Genomic DNA, 25850 nt, shown 5'->3' on the forward strand with positions numbered 1-25850 from the left:
TAGTTAGTATCAGGGAATTATTGTTCATTTTTTTAGAAGGAATAGCTGTATTGTAGTATTTTAGGATAATATTCTTATTTTGGGAGCTGCGTGCTAAAGTATCTGGGAGTGTTATTATGAAGCATGTGGTGTAGTGTTTACCTGTAAGATACTTTAAATGGCAAAATGTGAATGATTGTTGAATCTTGGGGGTGGAGGTGGGACTAGGGGAGACTGGAATATTCTTTTGCTTGTTCGGTGTGTCTGAAATGTTTCAGAACAAACAGCAAGGAGAGATTCTTGGAGATGGTGTGCCATCTCTGCAGTAACCTTTGGAGTGACTGTGGTACTCCCCAGCCCTGTGCATCCTGCCCCAGGGGTGAGCCCTGTGATGCACCTATTAGAGTGTGGGCCTGTCTCCTGGAGGAAGAAGCTGAGTGAGGAGCACAACTTTTAGGACCTCAGTAGCTTTGAAGGTCAGGTTTTGGACATATGTTGGTCAAATAAAAGGGGTGGGCAAAGGCCTCTTAATTTTCAGTGGCTCCTGTATTATTTTCATGATTATATGTCATGATAATATAGCTCTTGGATTTTCTAAGGAAATCTTTGAACAGTAATGAGGAGGAAAGGCAAGAAGAGACTCCTGGTTCTAAGATGGTTTTGCGTAGACTTAATGATTCTTCTTGAGGAGGTCATGGCAACCCACTCCAGTATTCTTGCCTGGAGAATCCCATGGACAGAGGAGCCTGGCGGGATACATACAGTCCACAGCGTCACAAAGAGTTGGACACAACAGGAGCAACTTAGCAGGCTCGTCTTTAAAAGCTTTGTGATATTTAAAGGTTTGGGGGAGACACAAAGAGAGAGGAGAGCATTTTTATCTTTTTCCCAGGAACCGCAGGTTCTGATGCTCTGATTCATTCTCCCTCTTGACCTGTACCAAGGTAAAATTCCCTCAAAGGGTACATTTGATTTATTCTTGGCATGAATGAGCACTGTTCCCTCAGAGAAAACATTTTATAATATCTTGTTGTTTTAGGTAGCAAATTATTTGCTACATGATTGCAGAAGTGCAGTGTTGCAGAATTAAATTAGGTGCCTTAAAAAAAAACTTGGGTGCTCGCTTCGGCAGCACATATACTAAAATTGGAACGATACAGAGAAGATTAGCATGGCCCCTGCGCAAGGATGACACGCAAATTCGTGAAGCGTTCCATATTTTAAAAAAAAAAAAAAAAAACTTGGAAGATGATGGTTCATTCAATATACATTTTTCATGCGCTTCCTACGTGCCAAGGCTGTGCTAGTAGGAGGTGATGGTAGATAGCTAATTTCAGTATAATGTATTAGTCATGGGTAAGCAGAGGGTGCTTTCCAGAGTCTGGAATCCTTGGAGGCACTTACCTTGGAAGTGGGTGAGAGATGGGATGCTTTCCGGAGGACTTAACACCTGAAATTGTGTTTTCAAGACTGTGGGAGTTTGACAGGAAAAATTTTATAATAGTATGTATCAGTATAGTTTCTAAGGATGCATTATGTTTTTTAAAGGGTATGAAGAAGAAAAAGAAAGAAAGAAATATTATATTCAAGGGCCAAATAGATGTCAGCCTAAGAAGAGCTGATCTTCCTGGAACAAAATCCTTATCTAGGCTCTGCTTCTATTTATTCTACTTCTTATAATTATTTGTTGACCTTCCCCCTTTAAAAAAAATTGAGGTATAATTCATTAAACCACAAAATGCCCTCTTTTAGAGGGTACAATTCAGTGGTTTTCAGTATAATTTTAAAAAGTTGTGCAACAATCTTCACTATCCAATTTTAGAACCTCCTTTAACCCTCAAAAGAAACCTCATATCCAATGGCAGTTATTCCCATTACTTTTTTTTTTTTTTGAGGCCTTTATTTATTACTTTGTAAAACCTGATGGATGACTTTTCTTGATGACACTGAGTTTCTTCCAGAATCACAGTTTCACAGAAACACCAGTGGACTTTAGGTAGGGCAGAAGCTTTAGCAAGTTTTGGGGTATCAGCAGTTATCCAGTGCTTGCCTGGAACCAGAAGATTATAAATCCCTGTTCTTGAATTCTGAGAAATTCCTGTGCCTAGGTGTTCATTGTGCTCGGCAGGGTTCAGGTCAAGTTCAGGAGCTGGTTGCAGGTAGGCCTCCTTGGATGTCGCCGAGTATAGATGAGGGCTGAGCTGCAGCAGTTCTAGTGCTGGAGAACCCACAGATGTTCTGGTCCCCAGGCTGCCCCTGGGATGACTCCTGGCGATCATGGAAGCTTTGAGATGAGCCACAACCCAGGGGAAGAAGCTCTATGGCACTTGCAGCATGAGGGCATTCCAAAATGCCAGGGGCCTGGACCAAAGTATCATTGTCTCTCATGATGGTCTTCATTTCTTCACATCCTTGCCAACACTGGATAATATCACTAACGGTCCCCATCTTAAATGAGTGTTTGTGTTCCTCTAATGTGACTTCCTAAGATGTAGGTTTCTGAGCTGAATTTGGCGTTTGAGGAGGGACTGTAGCCTCTGTTTTAGAGCATTTAAATCTAGCATTTAAATCAACAAGCTGTGTGGCCACTCCCCTGCCTCTAGTCAAGAACCCCATGCGAAGACGTGTACGTGTGCATGCTCATTGTTCATGGTCAAGGTCAGGCGTAGGTTATGAAGGAGTGGCTTGTGCTCTAGGGAGAACTGAGTCAGTAGAGAGGCGAGGCCCATCCACATATTGGCTAACAAGTATTGAGGACCAAAGATCAAGCAGGCACTGTGTTAAGTGATTTCCACATGTTTTATTTAATCTGTGCCAAAAAACCCTACTATAATTAACTTCATTTTACAGAAGTGGTTTGGAAAGGTTAAAGAACAGACATTAGTACAACTAGTAGGTAGCAGAATCAATTCTCCAACCTGGGTCTGTTTGACTTTCAAATCCATGAAAGAATTTTAAATACAGAACACCAGGGCTCTGGGATGAGGTCAGAGTGTCCTGCTCAGTTTTGCTATTTTTTACTAAAGAATGGTTCTGGCTGTGGATAAAGTGAAATAATCTTATATATAGAATGAGGCATAGGGAATTTTCTCCCTTGATTAGTTAACTATGTTAATACAGTTGCTTAGAACATTTTTTCTTCACAAGCAAACATGTTATAAGCTTGGAGACCCAGTAGAATCTACCACTACATGGAGAATTTGTCCTGTTGAGCTTAATGTGATGACCTTAACATGTCTATCCAGTCAAGATCTAGAACAGTTTAGTAAAGGTATGCTTTGGAAACATTAGGAAGTAGCAGAGGATTAAATATCAAAATCATGTCATACTCATCTCAGTGATATATGGCAAATACATCTAGACTTCCTTAAGGCAACTGATGTTCCTGACAATCTCTGTGGACAAGATAGAGAATTATTGATTGGATGATGGTAAAATTAGATTTTAAAGGAAGAAACAGTGTGGCATAGTGTTTAAGGATATGGTCTCAGAAGCCAGACACCTGGCTTCTGATTCTAGCTTTTCCGCTGTTAAACCTGTGTGGCTTCAGGTTAACCATTCTATGCTTCAGTTACTTCATCTGTAAAATGGGGATAATAACAGCATCAACCTCCCAGGGTTTTTGTGAGGATTAAATAAGATGGAAAATAATCATTAATAAATAACAAAGTGTTTAGAACAGTGCTTGACATGCACAAGATGACATGCAGGGGTTATTGTTATTAACAGTCATTATAACAATTATTGTTATTAAACTGTTGAATGTATACAAAGCAAATGGATTAACGCCTGCAGTGACTCATACAGAGCTAATCAGTATCTAGAAACTCCAAGTGTTTCCCATACCACTGCATTTTTGCCTAATAATACTTGGACCTTTTATTTTTAGTAGCTACTGAAGAATTAATTTATTCCTACTCACTTCCTTTTTAGGAATCTGGGGCAGGTGGACAGGCTGGAAAATGGTTTCTGTGTTAAAAGTGTATTCATAAACACATTTTACAAATTCCTCAGTGGGGGGAGAAAAATCTTACTAAGCTAAGATGATAGATCCAGTCTGGGAACACAGTGCTGAAATCATTTCTAAAGTGTGTACTAGATTGAGATTGATTTTAAGAATCCTTTCTTAACAGTTACCCAAATTTCCATGATTTTGTTATCAATAATGTTTGTTGGGTTTGCCTGGTGGCTCAGTGGTAAAGAATCTGCCTGCCGATTCAGGAGACATGGGTTTGATCCCTGATCTGGGACCATCCCACATGCAAATAAGCCCGTGTGCCGCAACTATTGACCCTGTGCTCTAGAGCCCGGGAGCTGCAACTGCTGAAGCCCGTGCTCCCTAGAGCCTGTGCTCCCTAGAGTCTGTGCTCCCTAGAGCCTGTGCTCCCTGCTTTGAAACAACAAAAGCCACGGTAATGAGAAACCTGCACACCTCAACTAGAGAGTAGCCCCTGATTGCTGCAACTAGAGAAAAAGCCCACGGAGCAACGAAGACCCAGCACCGCCCCAAATAAATAAGTTGATAAAATTATAGAAAAAAGAGCAAAAAACAGTTTGTTTGACAAGTTTCACTTCTCACCACCCTTTGTTGTGTTTTATGATGTCTTCTCCCTTCTTGACAATATTTATGCTGATTTTTTTTTTTTGTCAGTAGTGTGGTTCTTGAGATCATTCATATTCTAAAATGTCATTCCTAAAAAAAAAAAAATAATAAAAAAAAAATGTCATTCCTTTCCTTAAATATAGCATGATGTTTTGCTCTCTTTTCCTTAGAACTCTGTACATGTTACTTCTGTGCTATCTGGCATTTAGTGTTTCAGACAAGAAGTCCTGGGTCAGATTGCTTCTCTTTTCCTCATAAATTACTATTCCCTTCTCTCAGGAGATTTTAAATTTTTCTCTTCTTCCTTGAAACCCAGAATGACTCATTTTTCAACATTCATGCCTGTCACCTTAAAAGGCTATTTTTATTTGAATACAAAACTGGAGCAGTTTTTCTTTTGATATTAATTTTTTATATATTTGCTCCATTTTCTTCCATAATTCCTTTTAAATAGATATTGCATGTTTTGGGTCTGTCCTCATATTATATTTTTGTCCCATAGTTTCTGTCTTAGATAATTAATCTTTCTATGTGTTTTGGAGAATTCCTTGAGTTGAAATTTGTGAATTTGTTTTCAATGCCTCTATTGAGCTTTTATTTTTGGCATTCATATTTTGTTTTTAATTTCCAAGACTTCATTTTTTTTTCTCTCAGAAATTCCCTTTTTCATTAATACAGTATCTTCTTAACCTTATTTGGGTTTCAGCATCTCTTATTATGTCAGGAATGTCTTGGTTATTTCTTACTGAGTAACTCTACTCCTTCCACCCTACAACTCCCTCCAAATTTAGTGGTTTAAATTTATATATGTATATATGTAACATATGTATGTATGTATATGTATATACATATGCATATATGTATATATGTAACATGTATATATATGCGTATATGTATATACATATGCATATATGTATATATGTAACATGTATATATATGCACATATGTATATATATGTAACAATTTATTATTTGCTACAATTCTGTGGCTAGGTGGTTTTGTCACTTGTGTGCACATATTCAACTGGTGGCTGGACTAGGCTGGGCTGATGAAAGAAGGCCTCTCTCACATACGCCTTGGGCCTTGGTGTGTGTATGTGTGTGTTCAGTTGTGTCCGACTCTGCGACCCTATGGACTGTAGCTCTCCAGGCTCCTCTGACCATAGCATGGAATTTTCCAGACAAGAACACTAGAGTGTGTTGCCATTTCCTACTCCAGGAGCTCCATCCATGTCTCTTGTGTCTCCTGTGTTGTTAGGTGGATTCTTTACCACTGTCACCACCTGGACCTTGATTCTAGCTGTCAAGCAGGCCACCTTAGTCCTCCTTCACATGGCATCTCATCTTTAGGGCCTCTCTGACTGGCCTGTCTCCCAAGCACCCCAGCCTGGGTTTTCTGTAGCATGGACACTGGATTCCAGCTGAGGGAGAGAGGAAGCTGCCAGGCATCATCTAAGGTCATGCCCACAGTAGGCACCGTGGTGCTTCTGCCAAGTTCTGTTGGACAAAGCAAGTCTCAAGACCAGCTCAAATAAAAAAAAAGAAAGACCAGCTCAAGAGGAGGGGAAATGGATTCCATTCTTGATGGGAGGAGAGGCAAGAAAGGAAGGGGAGGAATTGTTGACAGCCATCTCTGGAGCCCATTTCCCACAGAGTTTCCCAAAGATGTGGGTTGATTAGAATTGGTCCCTTGGGTCTCCTCTGGCAACTGAATGAATTACTGTTCCCCAGACAACAATCAGCTAGCAATGAGGTAGGTATTCCTTGGTCCAAAACCCCAAACCAAACAAACCAGTGTAAAGAATATAGTGAATTTTAATAAAACCACTAAACAAAAATATGAAAGGATTCTGAGATTATATTCTTCCTTTTGGGTGGGGGCATTCTTAAAATGTTCTTTTTTTAATTTTTAAAATGAAGTAATAGTTTTTTTTTTTTTTTGGAAAAAAAAGACTTTACTGGAAAATTAGAATATTGGTCAAAGAAAAGAAATGCAAGAAGGCAAAGTGGTTGTCTGAGGAGGTTTTACAAATAGCTGAAGAGAGAAGAAAAGCAAAAGGAAGAGGAAAAAGGGGAAGATGATACCCAACTGAATTCAGAGTTCCAGAGAACAGCAAGGAGAGATAAGAAGGCCTTCTTAAGGGAACCATGCAAAGAAATAGAGGAAAACAATAGAATGGGAAAGACTAGAGATCTCTTCGAGAAAACTGGAGATATCAAGGGAACATTTCGCATAAGGATGGGGATGATAAAGGATGAAAATGGTAAGATTAAGAAGAGGTGGTAAGAACACAGAAGAACTATACAAAAAAGATCTCAATGACCTGGATAACCATGATGGTGTGGTCACTCACCTAGACCCAGACATCCTGGAGTGTCAAGTCAAGTGGGCCTTAGGAAGCATCACTATGAACAAAGCTAGTGGAGGGGACAGAATTCCAGATGAGCTATTTCAGATCCTAAAAGATGATGCTGTAAAAGTGCTGCACTCAGTATGCCAACAAATTTGGAAAACTCAGCAGTGTCCACAGGACTGGAAAAGGTCAGTTTTCATTCCAGTCCCAAGGAAGATCAATGCCAAAGAATGTTCAAACTACAGTTGCACTTATTTCATATGTTAGCAAGGATATGCTCAAAATCCTTCAAGTGAGGCTTCAGCAGTGAACTGAGAATTTCCAGATGTACAAGCTGGTTTCGAAAAGGCAGAGGAACCAGAGACCAGATTGCCAACATTTGTTGGATCATGGAGAAAACAAGGGAATTCCAGAAAAATATCTACTTCTTCTTCATTGACTACAGTAAAGCCTTTGACTGTGTGGAACACAGCAAACTGTGGAAAATTCTTAAAGAGATGGGACTACCAGACCACCTTACCTGTCTTCTGAGAAACTTGTATGTGGGTCAAGAAGCAACAGTTAAAACCTTACATGGAACAACTGACTACTTCAAAATTGGGAAAGGAGTATGAGAAGGCTGTATATTGTCACCCTGCTGTTTAACTACTATGCAGAGTACATCATGGAAATGCCAGGCTGGATGAAGCACAAGCTGGAACCAAGATTGCCAGGAGAAATATCAACAACATTAGATATGCAGATGATACCAACTCTAATGGCACAAAGTGAAGAGGAATTAAAGAGCCACTTGATGACGGTGAAAGAGGAAAGTGAAAAAGCTGGCTTAAAACTCAGTATTCAAAAACTAAGATCTTGGTAGCTGGTCCCATCACTTCATGGTAAATAGAAGGGGGAAAAGTGGAAGCAGTGACAGATTTTATTTTCTTGGGCTCCCAAATTATTGCATACAGTGACTGCAATCATGAAATTAAAAGAATTTTACTCCTGGGAAGAAAAGCTATGACAAACCTAGACAATATATTAAAAAGCAGAGATGTTGCTTGGCCAACAAAGGTCCGTCTAGTCAAAGCTATGGTTTTTCAAGTAGTTCACGTATGGATGTGGGAGTTGGACCATAAAAAAGGCTGAGTGCTAAAGAATTGGTGCTTTTGAATTGTGGTACTGGAGAAGACTCTTGAGAGTTCCTTGGACTACAAGGAGATGAAGCCAGTAAACTCGAAAGGAAATCAACCCTGAATATTCATTGGAAGGATTGATGCTGAAGCTGATGTTCTAGTACTTTGGCCACCAGATGCAAAAAGCTGACTCATTGGAAAAGACCCTGATGATGGGAAAGACTGAAGGTAAAAAGGGAAGGAAGCAACAGAGGATGAGATGATTAGATAGCATCATTGCCTCAACGAACATGAATTTGAGCAAACTCTGAGAGATAGTGGAAGACAGAGGAGCCTGGCAGTCCACGGGGTTGCAAAGAGTTGGACAAAACTTAGCAGTTGAACAACAACAATAACATCAACAATAATGTCAGTTCTTCCAAAATTATAGGTCTTTGAAATCCCAGAGTCTGGGAATTACTTTCTTCAGTCACACTGTTCCTCCTGTCCTCTGTCCCGCTGATAGTTCTTGCAAATGTCCTGGAAAAAGTCCCCTTTTACTTAAGGTACTTTTCTTTCTGTAAGTGAAATTGGTGTGTCTGTGGCTGTGATGGAGTTTCTAAAGCTTTAAATTTTGTTCACTAAGCCAAGTCTGAGGGGGAAAACTGCTAACTTGCAGAAAGATTTCTTTTTTTCAGCCTCTGAATGGTTGTGTGGTTTTCACTCCTGCACCTGCTACCACTGACAATCTTCAGTCAAAGGGAGAAGTCTGATAAGAAGCATGTCTTATCCTTCTTGAAGGCTGCTTTAAGCTCTTTTGATCTTGGTAAAAGGAGTGAGACCCTTCTAAGTAGCTTCTTTTCTTCTTGCCTTATGCTCATGAAACATTTTTCACCCTGGTCTAAGCTGTTTTGTTTTAGGAGTTCTTCAGATATTTTAACATGAAGTTGATGCTAGCCTTATGTTATAGTAATTGAATTTTTTAGCATACTTCTTTGGGTTCATTTTGTTGGGTTGTCAAGAGAGTTGGTAATAGTTGTTGGCTTTAACTTTTCAGAACACATTGACAAATATTTATTGAGCGCCTCTTGGTGCCTATGATATGAAGGACACAGGAGAAGAGCTCTTAAGGATACAACAAATTTGTGATACAGTTACAAACAAATGCATCTACTTATACGTGTAGATGGAGAGTGTGAAAAGTGGCTGTCAGGAAGAATGGATAAAGAAGATGTGCCACATATGTACAATGGAATATTACTTAGCCATTAACAAGAACAAAATAATGCCATTTGCAGCAACATGGGTAGACCTAGAGATTGTCACACTGAGTGAAGTAAGTCAGACGGAAAAGGAGAAATATCATACAACATCCTGTATATGTGAAATCTAAAAAAAAATGATATAAATGAACTTATGAAACAGACTCACAAACTGAGAATAATCTTATGGCTGCTGGTGGGTAGGGAAAGGGATAGTTTGGGAGTTTGGGTTGGACATGTACACACTGCTATTTTCAAAATGGATAACCAACAAGGGCCTACCGTATAATGCAGGGGACTCTGCTCAGTGTTATGTGGCAGCCTGGATGGGAGGGGAGTTTGGGGGAGAATGGATACAAGTGTAATGTATGGGCGAGTCCCTTCTCCGTTCACCTGAAACTGTCGCAACACTGATAATTGGCTTTACCCCAATACAAAATAAAAAGTTAAATCCCCCACCACAAAGAAGAAACGGCTGTCACAATGTTCAACCCTTTTCTCCTTTTTCTGTTTTGCTCTCCCTTCTTGTATGGGTCTCAAGACATAGATGAGTGTGAGGTTTCCAGCCGGTGCAGGCGTGGAGGACGGTGTGTGAACACTCGTGGGAGCTATGAATGCTACTGTATGGATGGATACTTGCCAAAAGGTGGACCTGAGCCTTTCCATCCGACCAGAGATGCCACGTCATGCACAGGTGGGTTCCTGCCAAAGAATGCAGCCTCCGAAGGTGAGAGTCTGTAGATGACTCTTCTGCTCTGATGTTGTTCTCCTGCTCTGAGCCTAAGTCTGTGGGTCTGTGTTGAGGATGTTGGTGGGAATCTGTGTTTTGCATATTTATAACCTATAAAATGCAATAACAGTCATTATAGAGTGGGCTATATTAAAGTTAAAAAAACTTTAGGGATTTTTGTAGGTAATAGATGTTCAGATATTAACCATTATATTAGTAAACACAGCTAATCTGGTAAGGACCAGCATCTCAAAAGTTACCAAGGAAGTCATAAAGGCTTATATATTTTAGGATATTGTGTGAAATGAAATTAATACTTTGTTGGGCTAGGCTTCTCTTCGTTGTTGTTTAGTCCCCAAGTCATGTCTGACTTATTTGCGACTCCGTTGACTAGCCCACCAGTCTCCTGTCCTTGGCATTTCCCAGACAAGAATACTGGAGTGGGTTACCATTTCCTTCTTCAGGGGATCTTCCCGACTCAGGGATTGAACTCACGTCTCCTGCATTGGCTGGTGTGTTCTTTACCCCTGAGTCACCAGGGAAGCCCATAGGCTTATCTTTAGTGAGTGTAAATTAGTGAGAGTTGTAAATTTAGTTGTAAATTTAGTGAGTGTAAATTAGTGAGAGCTGATTGCCAGATCCTTTCAGCTTTATGCTGTTACTTGTGGAAGACCAGACGATTGAATAGAGACACTCATTGGAAACGTGCCCGGAAGTCTTGTAGAAATGAGTCAGTCTGTTTTAAAATATGACTCGAGTGTGTATGTATGAGGGAAGAGAGGATAAAGTAAAGATGGAAAGAGATTATGTATTTTGAAAATACACGTTTATATAGTAACAAGTTTGACATTAATTTATTTTCAGAAATAGACTGTGGGACCCCTCCTGAGATTCCAGGTGGCTATATCATAGGAAATTATACCTCTAGGCTTGGCAGTCAGGTTCATTATGCTTGCAAAGAAGGATTCTTCAGTGACTCAGAAGATACGGTTTCAAGCTGCACAGCCGTGGGCACGTGGGAGTCCCCCAAATTAAATTGCCAAGGTGAGTTTTTCAAAGGTTCCCAGCTTATAGCAGCTGGAGACTGTTTTTCTATTTCTCTCTAAATCTCTTTTTGGGATAATGAATGAATGAAATAAATCCAATAATTTCCCATTGCTTCTGCTAGGGTTTCAGTTGATTCTCTTGGTATTTAAAGGAATACTATTGTCTGCTAATGATGATAATTCCATCTTTCATTTTGCCATGTTTATAATAGTCATGTTTTTCTCTTAACTGACCACTCAGCTAGTGTGTTCAGAGCAAAAGTTTAAGTAGTAGTATTGACTTTGAATTTTCTTTCCTTATTCCTTATTTCCTTATTCCTGACTTATGCAAGTGGTTTGAGTATTTCATTATCATTCATGATTTTGGCTTTCTGATGTTACCGACGTCTAGTTATGTTTTTATGTACAGTGATAGAGTGCTGTGTGCTGAGTTCTGGTCTAAGCACTCATTCAGTCCTTACAATATCCCTATGAATGTGTACTATTATCATCGCACTTTACAGATGGAAAAACTGAGGCATGGAAAAGTTAAGTAATTTGTTTGAGGTTATCGAACTAGTGATAGAGCTGAAATTTGAACTCAAAATTCTGGTTTCGGAGGTTGTATGCTTAATCATTCTGGTATACTCCTGTTTTTGTGATGGTGTTGGCTTCTGGTTTGTTTTCTACTTTTGTCTTTTCATCATTTTACCAGTTTTTGGCTATATATACATGATACTAAGGAAGTATTCATCTATTTCCATTTTACTGGGATTTGTATTATTTTTATCATGTCTTTTAAGCATGTATTAAGGTGATCATGTATACTTTTCTCCTTTTAACCAGTTATATGTTGGTTTATATTATTAAATTTCCTAATAATGATCAATACTAGTTGCTGGAATGGATTCTTCTGGGTCTTTGGTGTTTTATTCTTTCAGTCTGGATTATATTTGCTAAATTGTGTCTAAAAGTCTTGCATTGATATTCATAAGTAAGATTGGTCTATTTTCTTTTCTATATTATCTTTGGTGATATAGTTATTAATGTTATTCTAAATTTTGAGAAAATAAAGTGAAAGCATTTCCTTCTTTCTGTATTCTCTGGAATACAATAAACAGGATTTTTGAACATTTCACCTGGAAAACCATCTGGATGTGGCACTTGGGAAGAGGTGGTCCTTGGGATATTTTAAAAAATGAATAATTACTGGTCCTGTTTAAGTTTCCTATTCTTTTTGATATTCATTTTGGTAATTTACATGTTCTTAAAAAAGTCATCAATTTCAAATTTATTTGCAGAGAGAAGGGTAAGGCACTCACTTACTTTACACTCACTTACTTTTTGTAGTTTTATGTGTTTATAATACTGAAATATTGGAGACAGTTTCAAATGTCTATCGATAACGAAATTAGTCAAATCATAGCATATACATGAGATGGAATATTCTGTAGCTAATATGTTGAAAAGAATGTTTACTAACATAGGTCTATTAACAGTATATTACTGAATTACAAACTATATAAATAATATGCCCTTAATTTTGAAAAATTTCGTATATACATGTTTATGAAAAAGTTCAGAAAGCTATACATTAAAACACTAACCGCACAGAGGAATCCCCTGGTGATCCAGTGGTCAGCACTCTGTACTTCCACTGCAGGGGGTGTGGATTCGGTCCCTGGTGGGCAAACCAGGCTCCTATATTCCATGCTGCTGTGTTTAGTCACTCAGTCATGTCCAACTCTTTGCAACCCCATGGACTGTAGCTCTCCAGGCTCCTCTATCCTTGGGGATTCTCCAGGCAAGAATACTGGAGTGGGTTGCCATGCCCTCCTCCAGGGGATCTTCCCCACCCAGGGATCAAACCCAGGTCTCCCACCTTGCAGGCGAATTCTTTACTGTCTGAGTCACTGGGGATGCCCCCCTGCATGCCATAGGGTGCAGCCAAAACAAAACAAACCCCGAAAATGTTATTGAAGGAATTTTTTTTTTTTTTTTTTACATATTAGACAAAGTAACAAAGTTGTTTCCATTTTGGAAAAAAGAAAATAAAGCAGTTTTCATGGAATTTATTGTGTAGCTGAGAAACCTCAGTGCTGGGCTTGGCTAAGTTAATCCTTTAGATATTCTGATTTGTGATTGAGGTTCTAATCGCATTCTGATAATTGTCATCCTGGGGGTTAAGAAATTCTAAAAGTACATTTTAGTTCTCACATTGTCTTTCTGTGGATCAATTAAAATGCAGAACTGAGATTAAAATGTGCCATAATGCATGTCAAAAAACTCCCTAGAGATTTACGTAAGAAGCTTCATATAAGACAATTCATGTTACTTTGAAAATCAGTCGTCATCCAGATTATTGAACTGAGAATGTAGAAAGTAATTTAGAGAAGAGTGCTTGTTCCATTCCCCAAAGAACTGTCACTTAGCAGGTCTTCATTTCTTATTTCCCTCCGGTAATAACTGTTCCCTGTGCTTGCTGACACCCTCCCCTGTGTCACCACATGGCCACTGGCTTCTCCTGGCTCTGCCTTCTCTCTGAGCTCACTCCTTCGTATTTATCCTTCTTCAGTCTTCTTTGGGGCTCCAGAATCTGGGCCCTGTGCCAGCCGGCGCTGTATTTTTAGTTGAGCGTTACGAAGCCACAGGAGTTGGGAATTCCAGTGAAAACACTAGCAAACTGTGAACTTGGTTGCTGAAGAGCAGGTACTTAGGAAAGGAGCAGCTGCGTGGTCCAGATGGCAGCGTGTGTGTCTGATGACGGACTTCCTCCCCCAGAGAAGGTACAGTTGGCAGATCCTGTTGTTTGCCTTCTCCCAATTACTGGCGGCTCTGCTGCTGCTTTGGTGAGGGGGAATGGAGGGGGGCCGTGACATAAGTTCCCTGTTCAAGCAGGCCTCGGAAGTGGATGATGATAGGGAAGATGATGTGTGACGTCTATCACACATTTCCAGCATCTCTCAGGAAAAGACAATCTCTAGCTTGCCTTTCCTTTGTTGTTGTTCAATTTCTAAGTCATGTCCGACTCTTTGCCACCCCATGGACTGCAGCACGCCAGGCTTCCCTGTCCTTCACTGTCTCCCAGAGTTTGCTAAATTCATGTCCATCGAGTTGGTGATGCTATCCAACCACTTCATCCTCTATTGCCCCCTTCTCCTCTTGCCCTCCATCTTTCCCAGCATCAGGGTCTTTTCCAGTGAGTCGGCTCTTCACATCAGGTGGCCAAGGTATTGGAGCTTCAGCTTCAGCATCAGTCTTATATGAATAATATGCCCTTAATTTTGAAAAATTTCATATATACATATGTTTATGAAAAAGTTCAGAAAGCTATACGTTAAAACATTAACGGTGCAGAGGAATTCCCTGGTGATCCAATGGTTAGGACTCTGCACTTCCAATGCAGGGGGCAAATATTCAGGGTTGATTTCCCTTAGGATTGACTGATTTGCTCTCCTTGCTGTCCGGGGAATTTTCAAGAGTCTTCTCAGCACCACAGTCCTACAGTATCAATTCTTCGGTGCTCAACCTTCTTTCTGGTCCAACTCTCACACCTGTACATGACTACTGGTAACTGAACAGACCTTCATTGGCAAAGTGATGTCTCTGCTTTTTAATAGGCTGTCTAGGTTTGTCATAACTTTTATTTTGCTATTTTTTTTTTAAAATTATCAGAAAAGGTGCCAGTTGTGACAGCTTAAAGAATTTGAGTTTTAAAAAATTCAGCCAATCCAGGAGCAAGATAAGGGAGTCACTTTAACCATTAGTTAAATCATTTAATCATTAGCAACAAATCCAGAGTCCAGATCTGATGCTATACTTGATAGATCCTGTGACTAGGCAAGTCTGGAATCTGGAAGGAGAAAAACCAGGTACACCACAAGTTATTCTATAAGAGTGAATTCTTACATATCATGTAAGAAAAATGGGTAAAAACTTAGAGAGTTGAGATGGAGAGATGGGGTGGGTCAAGGGAGAGTTGGCATTTGCATTCTTCCGTTTGGGTAGTTTGCTTCCTGTGCAAGCCTCTAGTGACAGTGGTTAGCAGTGTAGGTGGACCATCTGAGGGTTCTGGGACCATCCAGGTTTGTTCCCATCCTTTTGGGGGCCTTATCTTCCTTTCGGGCTGGAGTTCTCACCAGAGGGTGTCTGGTTCTGAATAGTCCCTTAAGAATCCACTTCTATGTTTGCTTTTTCTTGCTTAAAACCCCTCTAAAAACAGTGAAGTGGCCACTGCACCTAGAGTAAGATCCTAACTCCTAACCATGGGTTTAAAAAATATATATTTATTTAATTTATCTATTTGGCTGTATGGGTTCTTAGTTGTGGCATGCAGGATCTAGTTCCCTGACTGGGGCTCAAACCCAGGCCCCTGTACTGGGAGCACAGAGTCTTAGCCTCTGGACCACCAGGGTAGTTCCATAACCATGGATTTTGAAGCCAACATGGCTCTGGTCCTTTTGTGTTTCTGTACAGGTTACGTCTCCCAATATTCTCTCCCAACCAGTATGTCTCTTATCAGCTTCAAGGCCCTTTCTCTCTACTTGAAATAATTGCCAATCTGCTTTAAAAAATTGTTATTGTGGTAAACCACACATGATATAAAGTTCACCATTTTAGCTGTTTATAAGCCATTTATAAATATACAGTTCAGTGGCATTAAGTGCATTCAGTGTTGTGCAACCATCACTGCTGTCCATTTGCATCATCCAAAACAGAAACTCTACACCCATTTAAGAAGAACCCCCCATCCCTTCTTCTCTCTTTTCTACTTTCTGTCCCTGTGAATTTGTATTATGGTTACCTCGTATGTGTGGACTCACACAATACTTGTCTTTTTATGTCTGGCTTATTTGACTTAACATCATATTTTCAAGGTTCATCCATGTTACAGCATGTATAAAACTTTACTCATTTTTTTCCCTTTTAGTTTCATTGAGATGTAATCAACATGCATCACTGTATAGATTTAAGGTGTGCAGCATAATGACTTGACTTACATACACCATATCATGAAATGATTATCACTGTGTATTTAGTGCCCATTCATTGTCACATACAGATACGACATTAAAAAAATAGAAAATGAGAGGAATTCCCTGGTGGTCCAGTGGTTAGGACTCCACCTCCACCGCAAGAGGCCCAGGTTTGATCTCTCGTCAGAAAACTAGGATCTCACAGATCAGCTAAATAAATACATAAAAGCTACACACTGGATATTTCCATTAAAAAAAAAGAAATAGAAAAATGGTAGTTTTTCCCTTGTGATGAGAACTTTTAGGATTTACTTTCAACAATTTTCATATGTGATGTATAGCAGTGTCGATTTATCACTTTGTACATTTCATCCCAAGTACTTATTTATTTTATAACTGGGAGTTTGTAACTTTCGAAGAACGTCATTCCTTTTTCAGGCTGAATAATTTTCTGTTGTGCGTATACGCCACATTTTATTTCTTCATTCATCTGTTGAGGGAGGCTATGTACTTTTTGCACAGCAAGCTCCTTTTCATCTTTCAAGTTTCAGCCTAAGTGTCATCTCTGACGTCCTCTTGCTTAGGATGTAAGTGTGTTGTTTATTATTATTTTTACGGGACAGACTGATGAAAAATCAGTCTGGGGGGACATCAACCGTGCGTCTTCTTCAGTATCATCTCTCCGGCTCCTGGCACAGTGCCTGGCATACCTAAGGCCTGTGGAAGCACCCCAAACCGCCCCCAAAAGGTGGCAGAGATGATGGCAGGCATAGCGGAATTGGCTTCTGAACTGCGCCGCAGCTTATCCTGTGGCTGAGCCTTGCTGAAACCCTGGCCTCCTCTTTTCCTGATTCCACACCTTCTTACTCTGTCTTCTGCACTTTCTTGCTTGCGTCTCCCCTGGCGTGACATTTCTATGCTTTGATAACCCATAAACAAGGCTCTGGGGCTGACTCTTGGTTTCCCCATCCCCACACCTGTGGCCCTCCAGAATGCATGGCACAACTCTGTGGGCTAATTGCAGAGGCAGAGTTTCTTCCTGGAGTCGGTTAACAAGGGTGGGACATGGTTTCTCAAGTCTACTCACAGCAGAGCCAGAGCTTGAAGGTTTACAAGGTTTTCCTTAAACACTGCCTTCTTTGCTTTTTAGAAATGCCTTCTGATGTGGTTACTGGTTTTGTTTTTTTTTTTTTTTTAGTGAAAGTCACTCAGTCATGCCCGACTCTTTGCGACCCCATGGACTATAAGCCCGTGGTCCGTTGAATTCTCCAGGCCAGAATACTGGAGTGGGTAACCTTTCCCTGCTCCAGGCGATCTTCCTAACCCAGGGATTGAACCCAGGTCTCCAACATTGGAGGCAGATTCTTTACCAGCTGAACCATTTAGGGAACTAGTTTGGCTTTATTTCCCATTTCATAAATATTCCATTTTCAACTAATAATGGGTATCACTTCCCATTAAGAACCAGAGCAAGGAAGTGACTTACCTTATGTCACCAGCTTAGATACCATGTTGAAAACCCAAAGCACCTTTCCAGAAGGCAAATTTCATATAGAAGCAAGCCTTAGTGAGCCCTGGAGGTGGGAGGCAATGGTGAAAGGCTGGAGGGCTCTAGAAGGAGAGGGACACTGGGGCAAACTTACCTTCCTGCCCAGTGTGGTCTTGAACCCACCCAGAGGGATGTGTGTTGTTGCTGAGTCAACTCTTCATCTTTTAAGATTTTCTTCGTGGAGCCCAATCTCATCTACACAGTTGGGGAGGGTTTGAAAAAGCTTTGGCATAAGTTGGAATACAAATGAGTGCATTCAGGGGAGGGGTGGCCTGTAGCCTGCCAGGCTCCTCTGTCCATGGAATTCTCCAGACAAGAATACGGAGTGGGTAGCCATCCCCTCCCCCAAGGGATCTTCCCAACCCAGGGATCGAACCGAGGTCTCCCACATTGCAGGCAGATTCTTGGCTGTCTGATACACCAGGGAAGCCAATTTTTTAAAAACCTATTTAAATTAAAAAATTAATTTAAAAATTAATTAATTTATGACTGGGTCTTCGTTGCTGCCTGCAGGCTTTCTCTAGTTGCAGCGAGCAGGAGTTACCCTTCATTGCAGTGCCAGGCTTCTCATTGAGGTGGCTTCTTTTGTTGCAGAGCCTAGGCTCTAGGGTGCACGGGCTTCAGTGTTTGTGGTGCATGGGCTCAGTAGTTGCAGCTCGAGGGCTCTAGAGCACAGGTTCAATAGTTGTGGCACACAGGCTTGGCTGCCTCACAGCACATAGAATCTTTCTGGACCAAGGATGGAACCCATGTCCCCTGCATTGGCAGGCGGACTCTCAACCAGTGGATCACCAGGGAAGTCTCCATACTGATCTTTGAAAACTGTCTTGACTTACTGGTTGCTTGCAACAGATCTCTTGTGTGATCCTTTTGCCAAATAAATGCCATTAAACGTATCACTACAAATGTTTGGCATCACTTGAGTATGCACAATGAATGATGACATTGGTCATAAGACTCAGGGTGCTGAAACATGAACTCTATAATCAGAAAGTCTTGTGTGAGTTTTGGCTGAGCTGCTCAGTGATTCCATCACCACCTCTAAACTTCTCCAAACTCCAGTTGCCTTCTGTTGAAGGAGGAGAAATTGTTGTCACCCTAGAGTTATTATGAAGTTTTAATGAGATAATGATTAAAAGTGTTTGACATTGTGCTTGATGCAGAGTAGCTACTGGATAAGTGTTTGGCATCAGAATATGAGAGTCATAATCTAGACAGGAGTGGCTGGTAATTTTTCTAACAAAAATTCTAGGTCTTTCTAAACATCCTACCATAAAATGGGAAGGTCTAAAATTTTTTAGCTTTCACTTTACTTTATTTATTTGTTTTTGATTCATGTGTTCTATTTACAGCTAGAACAGTTTTAGTGTTATTTCTTGAAAAAAGATTGTTATACAGCTCAAAGCGTCAAAAACCATTTCACCTCTATAAATGGAAGATCTCTATAAGAAATATACTGATAAACTTTTTCATTTTCCTTCCAGCACTCACGGTTTTACCTACCCTATCACCTCCTCCGATGTTTCTGAAGTGTTCAGATTCTACCTGTTTCCATATTAGACACTATTTGTTGACAATAAGTGTTTTTATGAGAAATGGAAAATTTTCTTTTCCCTCCAAATGGTCTGTGGATACGATCTGAAGGAAAAGTATTGCGGTTAAAGATCATGGGAGACTTCAGAAAACAAAATCCACTAAAAAGTAATTCTTTTTTTTCTACCGTCTTAAGGTCAAGTAGGCTTTTTGGTACTAATGAGTTCAGTGACAACACTTCATAAGTTGCTTATAAGAATGTGCTTCATGGAATTATGTAACCCTCCCATTTCCCTTGGATGATTGTGATATGATTTTCTGATTTCAAGTTGTCTCATATTGCAATGTTAGGATTTCAGCCCCAACATCAAATATGTATGTAGTTTAATGCCCAAGTGATCCTGAATTAACTATATTTGGCCAGATTCAGAACATGTCATAAAGTGTGTGAAACTTTGTCATAAGGCTACGTTTATATTGCTTACATATAAACTTCAGCAGTGTTCTGGTTCAAGACGGTGGAGTGTGCTCACCTCCTCCTAAGAGAGCTAACTGCTGATAACTATTAACAGGAAGATGCTGGAACCCACTAAACTTCACCATAATTAATGCTCATAATAATATTAATAGCTCACATGACTATAGGGGATATTCTAAATATATAGGATATAGACATAGCTCACATAGAACTTACTGTTAAGAGGGGAAGAGAAGGTTTTTTACAAATGAAGAGTATAGGTGTAATTGCTGAATTATCTGATCTAGAGCATGAATGTAGTGTAGACTCTGGCATTCACCTACCTAGACTGTTTGGGCCTTTACAACCCATCATGTTACACTAATTTCCAGGTGTTATAAAGCTTCTGATTTGATACTGCATGCTGCTTGCTTAGTTGCTCAGTCATGTCTGAGTCTTTGCTACTGACTGTAGCCCACAAATGGAGAAGGCAATGGCACCCCACTCCAGTACTCTTGCCTGGAAAATCCCATGGACAGAGGAGCCTGGTAGGCTGCAGTCCATGGGGTTGCTAAGAGTCGGACTTGACTGAGCGACTTCACTTTCACTTTTCACTTTTATGCACTGGAGAAGGAAATGGCAACCCACTCCAGTGTTCTTGCCTGGAGAATCCCAGGGACGGGGTCGCACAGAGTCGAACACGACTGAAGTGACTTAGCAGCAGCAGCAGCCCACAAAGCTAGAGTCCGCGGACTCTCCAGGCAAGAATACTGGAGTGGGTTGCCATGCTGTCCTCCAGGGGATCTTCCCACCCAGGGATCAAATCCCTGACTCTTAGTCTCCTGCATTGGTAGGCAGGTTCTTTACCTCTAGAGCCACCTGGCAAGTCCCTGATTTAATACTCAGGCACAGTAAGGGTCTTATTATTGTTGGGTAAACATGAAAATTGACTTGAATTTGATTTTCTTTCATTTTCATCCATGTAGCTGCCCTTTTGCTAGAGTTTTTCATTTAGTAGTTTATTTTTCTGGGAAGAAGAAAGATTTATTTTTCTGGGAAGAAAAAAGTAAAAAAGGTTTTTCTTTTTTTGGGGGTCAATATTAATAAGTAGAATAGGTCAATCATTGGTTCCCTCAGCATTTGGCAAGATGTCTGCCTCAATTTGTGGACATTATTGGTCATTTTTTTTTTCCTTCTCAGCTTGGTGTTTATTGGTCTCTAAAACAGTCTTAAATTCAGCCTTATATTACACTGTTATTTCTATCATCAATCACATTATTTGCTGATGTGTATAATAAACAACAGTTATTGCTGATACAGTAAGTTATTGATTAGATGCCATAAATTGCCTATACCTTTCATCAAACAAATTTCCTTCTGGAACATTTTCTTGGGTAGAATATTAAAGGTAACAGGGTGGATAAGCATTTTTACCTTCAAGATATGAAACAGAGTTACAATCTTAATGTGATCTTTGAAACCAGCATAACACATTTTCCCCCAGGGAGACCTATTTTGAAGTTGATTATTTAAATAAAATCATGGATAATAGGATACTAAGGAAAAATTCCCAGCCACATTCATAATTAGATGACTGTATTCCTGATGCAGATTCAATATAATTACCCAGAGATATGTGTGCTTTAATGAACACCCCTATGCATATGCAACACAAAATTTGTACAGCTTTTTTTTCCTTTGGATGTTAACTGTTTTTAAATGGTTTTTTTCCTTGTAATAGTGCTAGTTTTATTATCAATTGTAACTTCTGTTGGATTGATTTTTGAATATGACTTAATTGGGGCCACTGGCTTTCTTGGGTCCCATTTGGCCTGAGTAGAAGTGGCCACCATCTCAGCATGATGCAAATATCTATGATGGGCTTATGTTCCAGTTAAGACCTGGGCCAGATCCAGGGTTAAATATCAATACCAAGAAAACTTCAGGGCAAGTACAGTGGCAGGGGAAATCCATTTCCAGCCACTCTCTTGCTATGGTTAAGTTTTTGGAGACAAGATGGGGGCAGAGGAAATTGTCATAGAACCAGTCTGGACTAATTTAAATGCTTTTTCATGCAACCTTTTCTTCTGAGGTTTTGGTTAACCTACAAAATCAGCGCCTAGAATGAACCCCTTCAATGTGAGGCTACCTGGATCAAATGAACCTGGACTTCAGGATCACAAAAACCGTGATTTGAATCCTGGCTCTGTCTTTTAATAGTGAAGTAACTTTTGAATGTGACTTAACCTCTTTGGACCTCCAGTTTTGTATCTGTAACTTACGTGAGAATAAGACATTTACCTTGTAGTAGGGTTTTCCATGAGAAATAAATAAGATTGTGTATAAGGAAGAGACTACCTTATGTTTAGTTGGGTTTTGGTTCCTTGCTATTGTTTTAAAATTAAAATTGTTAAAATTTTTGATTAAAATTATTGCGGTTTAAAAAGCGTTCCCAGAATTCACTGTTACAAGAGTGATATTGGTTTTTGTAGGCTTTTTTCTCAGCTTTCATCTACTTGATGTTTGGTAGGTGTGAGTTACTTCTGTTAGATAAAAAAATATAGAGGCGATGTGCTCCCGTCTTGTTAGCGGTCCTTAGAATTTACTAATGTGTGTTTCCTTCCTCAGGGGCTCTGGTCATATCAAAGTAACATTTAGAAAAAGATTTCTTTTTTTAGTTTTGGCTGTGCTGAGCCTTTGTTCAGTGCTGGGGCTTTCTCTAGTTGCGGAGAGCAGGGGCTGCTCTCAGCTGCAGTGCGTGGGCTTCTCTTGCTGTGGAGCATGGACTCTAGGGTGTGGGGGCTTCGGGAGTTTTGGCACATGGGCTTAGTTGCCCCGAGGCATGTGGAATCTTAGTTCCCGGATCAGGTATCGAACCCATGTCTCCTGCATTGACAGGTGGATTCTTAACCACTGGACTACAAAGGAAGCCCCAAAGTAATATTTATTGCATCTTGAACAATGATGAAGTAGTAGCAAGGTACCAATGAGCAACTATTTATTATTTACTATGTAAAACATACAAATGTAAGTAGGCATTGTGAGGATGCAAGAGATTGTTAAGCTAAAGCTTCTGTCCTTTAGGAACTGTTCATGTATTTGGGAAGACATAGTCATTAAAAGAACCCCACTAAATCCTCAAGCAGGAAATAAAGGTCAAATGAACAGGATAAATAATTATTCTTTTAAAAAATTATTTATTTAGCATATTTTTGGCTGTGCTGGGTCTTTGTTGTCGGCCTATAGGCTTTCTCTAGTTGCAGCAAGCAAGGGCTACTCTCTAGCTGTGGTGCCCTGGCTTCTCACTGCTGTGGCTTCTCTTGTTGTGGAGCATAGGCTCTAGGGCCCTTGGGCTTCAGAAATTGCTCTTGGAGAACTCAGTAGTTGAGACATGCAGGCTCTCGAGCACAGGCTTAGTAATTGTAGTACACAGGCTTAGTTGCCCCTTGACATGTGGGATCTTAGTTCCTGGACTGGGGGATTGAACTGGTGTCCCCTGCATTGGCAGGTGAATTCTGAATCACTGGACCACCAAGGAAGATCCAGATAAATAATTATCCTTTTTTCTACTTCTTTCCTCACTCTCACATCCAATCTGTCACCAAGAATCTTGTTTTGCTTCCTGTATATGTCTGGAATCCATCCCGTTTTCTCCATCTCCATCATCACCTCTCAAGTGCATCTAAGACCTCATTCTCTCTCTGTTGGACTTTTTCTTTTTTTAATTTTTTTCATTTATTTTTATTAGTTGGAGACTAATTACTTTACAATATTGTAGTGGTTTTTGCCATACGTTGACATGAATCAGCCATGGATTTACATGTGTTCCCCATCCTGATCCCCCCTCCCGCCTCCCTCCCCACTCCATCCCTCTGGGTCTTCCTAGTGCACCAGCCCTGAGCACTTGTCTCATGCATCCAACCTGGGCTGGCAATCTGTTTCACACTTGATAATATACATGTTTCAATGCTATTCTCTCAGCTCATCCCACCCTCGCCTTCTCCCACAGAGTCCAAAAGTCTGTTCTATACATCTGTGTCTCTTTTTCTGTCCTGCATATAGGGTTATCGTTACCATCTTTTTAAATTCCATATATATGCATTAGTATACGGTATTGGTCTTTATCTTTCTGGCTTACTTCACTCTGTATAATGGGCTCCAGTTTCATCCATCTCATTATAACTGATTCAAATGAATTCTTTTTAATGGCTGAGTAATATTCCATGGTGTATATGTAGCACAGCTTTCTTATCCATTCGTCTGCTGATGGGCCTCTAGGTTGCTTCCATGTCCTGGCTATTATAAACAGTGCTGCGATGAACATTGGGGTGTATGTGTCTCTTTCAGATCTGGTTTCCTCGGTGTGTATGCCCAGCAGTGGGATTGCTGGGTCATAGACCCTGCCCCACCTCTCCTTTTATTCCTGTTCTCCCATCTGTTCTCTACCCAACAGTCAAAATGGTCTTTTAGAAGTCTAAGTCAGATTGTCTCATTCCCTTGCTCAAAACCCTTGCATCGCGCTCAGCTGCTTTTTCATAAGCTCCGAACTCTTTCCTAAGGCTTGCAAGGCCCTTCCGTAGGGCCCTCTGTGATCATCTCTGCTCTTCTCTGCACTGTCATCTCATGCCCCTTCTCCTTGCTGACTGTGTTCCAGCCAACAGGCTGCATTTCCCTTTCTGGAACACATCAAGAACTCTCTCACCTCAGGGTCTTTGTGTTGGCTATTTCACTTGATTAAAATGTTCTTCCTCTGGTCCTGAACATGACAGGCTCTTTCTCATCCTTCAGGTCCTAATTCAGGTGCTACCTCCTTAGAGAGCTCAAATCATTCCTGACCATGCTATGTAAAAAGTCTTTCCCATCCTATCACATTATCTTTCCTCCTACTTAACTTTTACCACAATCTGCAATTACCTTGTTGGTTTATTATTATTATTATTATTTTTTTGTCTAATTATTCCCTCCCTAAGTTCTCTGAGGGGAGTGATCTTATCCATTTTGTTCACTGCTGTAGTGTATAGCATACTGTCTCACATATACTAGGTGCTCAATAAATAAATGACTAAGGGAATGAATGAACACAGGCTATGAAAGCTCAGAGGAAGAAGGGATCCCTTTATTAGTCATGGAGCAGTTTCTTCATTGGGAAGGATTTTGCTAGATTTGAGGGAGGAAGCATGTAATTTGAGTAGAGAGAAAGTGAGCAAGGTGAAAGGTGATAGAATGGGGCATATACTGTAGGTTTTCAAAGATGGAGCTGCTCTCGAGAAGCGGTGGTTGTAGGAATCTGATAGATGTGGATTCGGCTTCTTACTGTCACACGATTACCTATGTGACTTTGGATGTTTTATTTAACCATGTTAAGTCACTTTACCTGTAAAATGGGGAAAATAATCTCTGCTATAGAGGGTTACTGTGAAGTAGTAATGTTAGATACTTGAGGCCCATTTGGGATGCGTGTGACGTCAAGGGGTAGCCGTTCATACCACTGTTTAATTTAGGTTCTCACCTGTGAGTGTGCATACAGATCAGATTTGCAGCTTTGTAAAAATGTGGATACCAAGAACCCAACAAACTACTACTTATTCAGAAGAGTTGGCTCTGGGTGATGGTGGGGTGTGTGTGTGTGTGTGAAAGAGAGAGAGACACTCCGTTGTGTGATTTTTTTCAAAAGCTCCCTAGGTGATTCAGACTGTATGGCTGTTGTTTAGAACCATGTGTTAATTCCTCTCTAAATATCTCTTGCCAAGGGACTGTCCAACTTGAATAGCTCTGAGACGGGAAGTCACAGAGTTGGGTCCAAATTGCCTGTTCCTGGGCATCTACCTGAGTCCCTAGAGACCAAGCTATTGAATTCTTATCTATTAATATCAGTTAAAAAAGAATCTCGTAGTCTCAACTAAAGCCACCATGCCTTCCATTATTCTTGGTCATATCCAAGATGAAAGTCAATTTTTTTCTATACGTTTATACCTTTAGTATATATATGCTATGCTCAGTTGCTAAGTCCTGTCCATGAGATTTTCCAGTCAGGAGCACTGGAGTGGGTTGCCATGGCCTCCTCTGGGGATCTTCCTGACCCAGGGATCGAACCCATGTCTCCTGCTTCTCCTGCATTGGCAAGCAGATTCTTTATCACTGTGCCCCCTGGAAAGTCCTTAGTATCTATGCCTCTCCCCTAATCCAGAGGTCTGGTTATCAGATTCCCCCCCAAACCTCTCCAGTGTGCAGTTTAGAATTCCAGCTTCAAGGTCGATGAAAGAAAGTGAAAGTTAGTCACTCAATC

General features: G+C 40.4%; 1 protein-coding gene and 1 non-coding gene across 4 annotated transcripts in view; both read left to right on the top strand.

Annotated features, from left to right (window-relative positions):
• The window catches only part of SUSD1 (sushi domain containing 1), a 130242-nt gene that overhangs the window by 20901 nt on the left and 83491 nt on the right, over positions 1–25850 (top strand). For all 3 annotated transcript variants that reach the window (XM_043927937.1, XM_043927936.1, XM_043927935.1), the window contains exons 4-5: positions 9836–9988; positions 10889–11068. In XM_043927937.1, the coding sequence (XP_043783872.1) occupies positions 9836–9988; positions 10889–11068 (333 nt within the window). The remainder of the gene's footprint in view (positions 1–9835; positions 9989–10888; positions 11069–25850) is intronic.
• On the top strand, positions 1096–1202 carry LOC122673139. The gene has a single exon (XR_006334616.1). It is a non-coding gene; the product is annotated as a U6 spliceosomal RNA (small nuclear RNA).

This window comes from Cervus elaphus, chromosome 16 (assembly GCF_910594005.1).
Source record: "Cervus elaphus chromosome 16, mCerEla1.1, whole genome shotgun sequence".
NCBI lineage: Eukaryota > Metazoa > Chordata > Mammalia > Artiodactyla > Cervidae > Cervus > Cervus elaphus.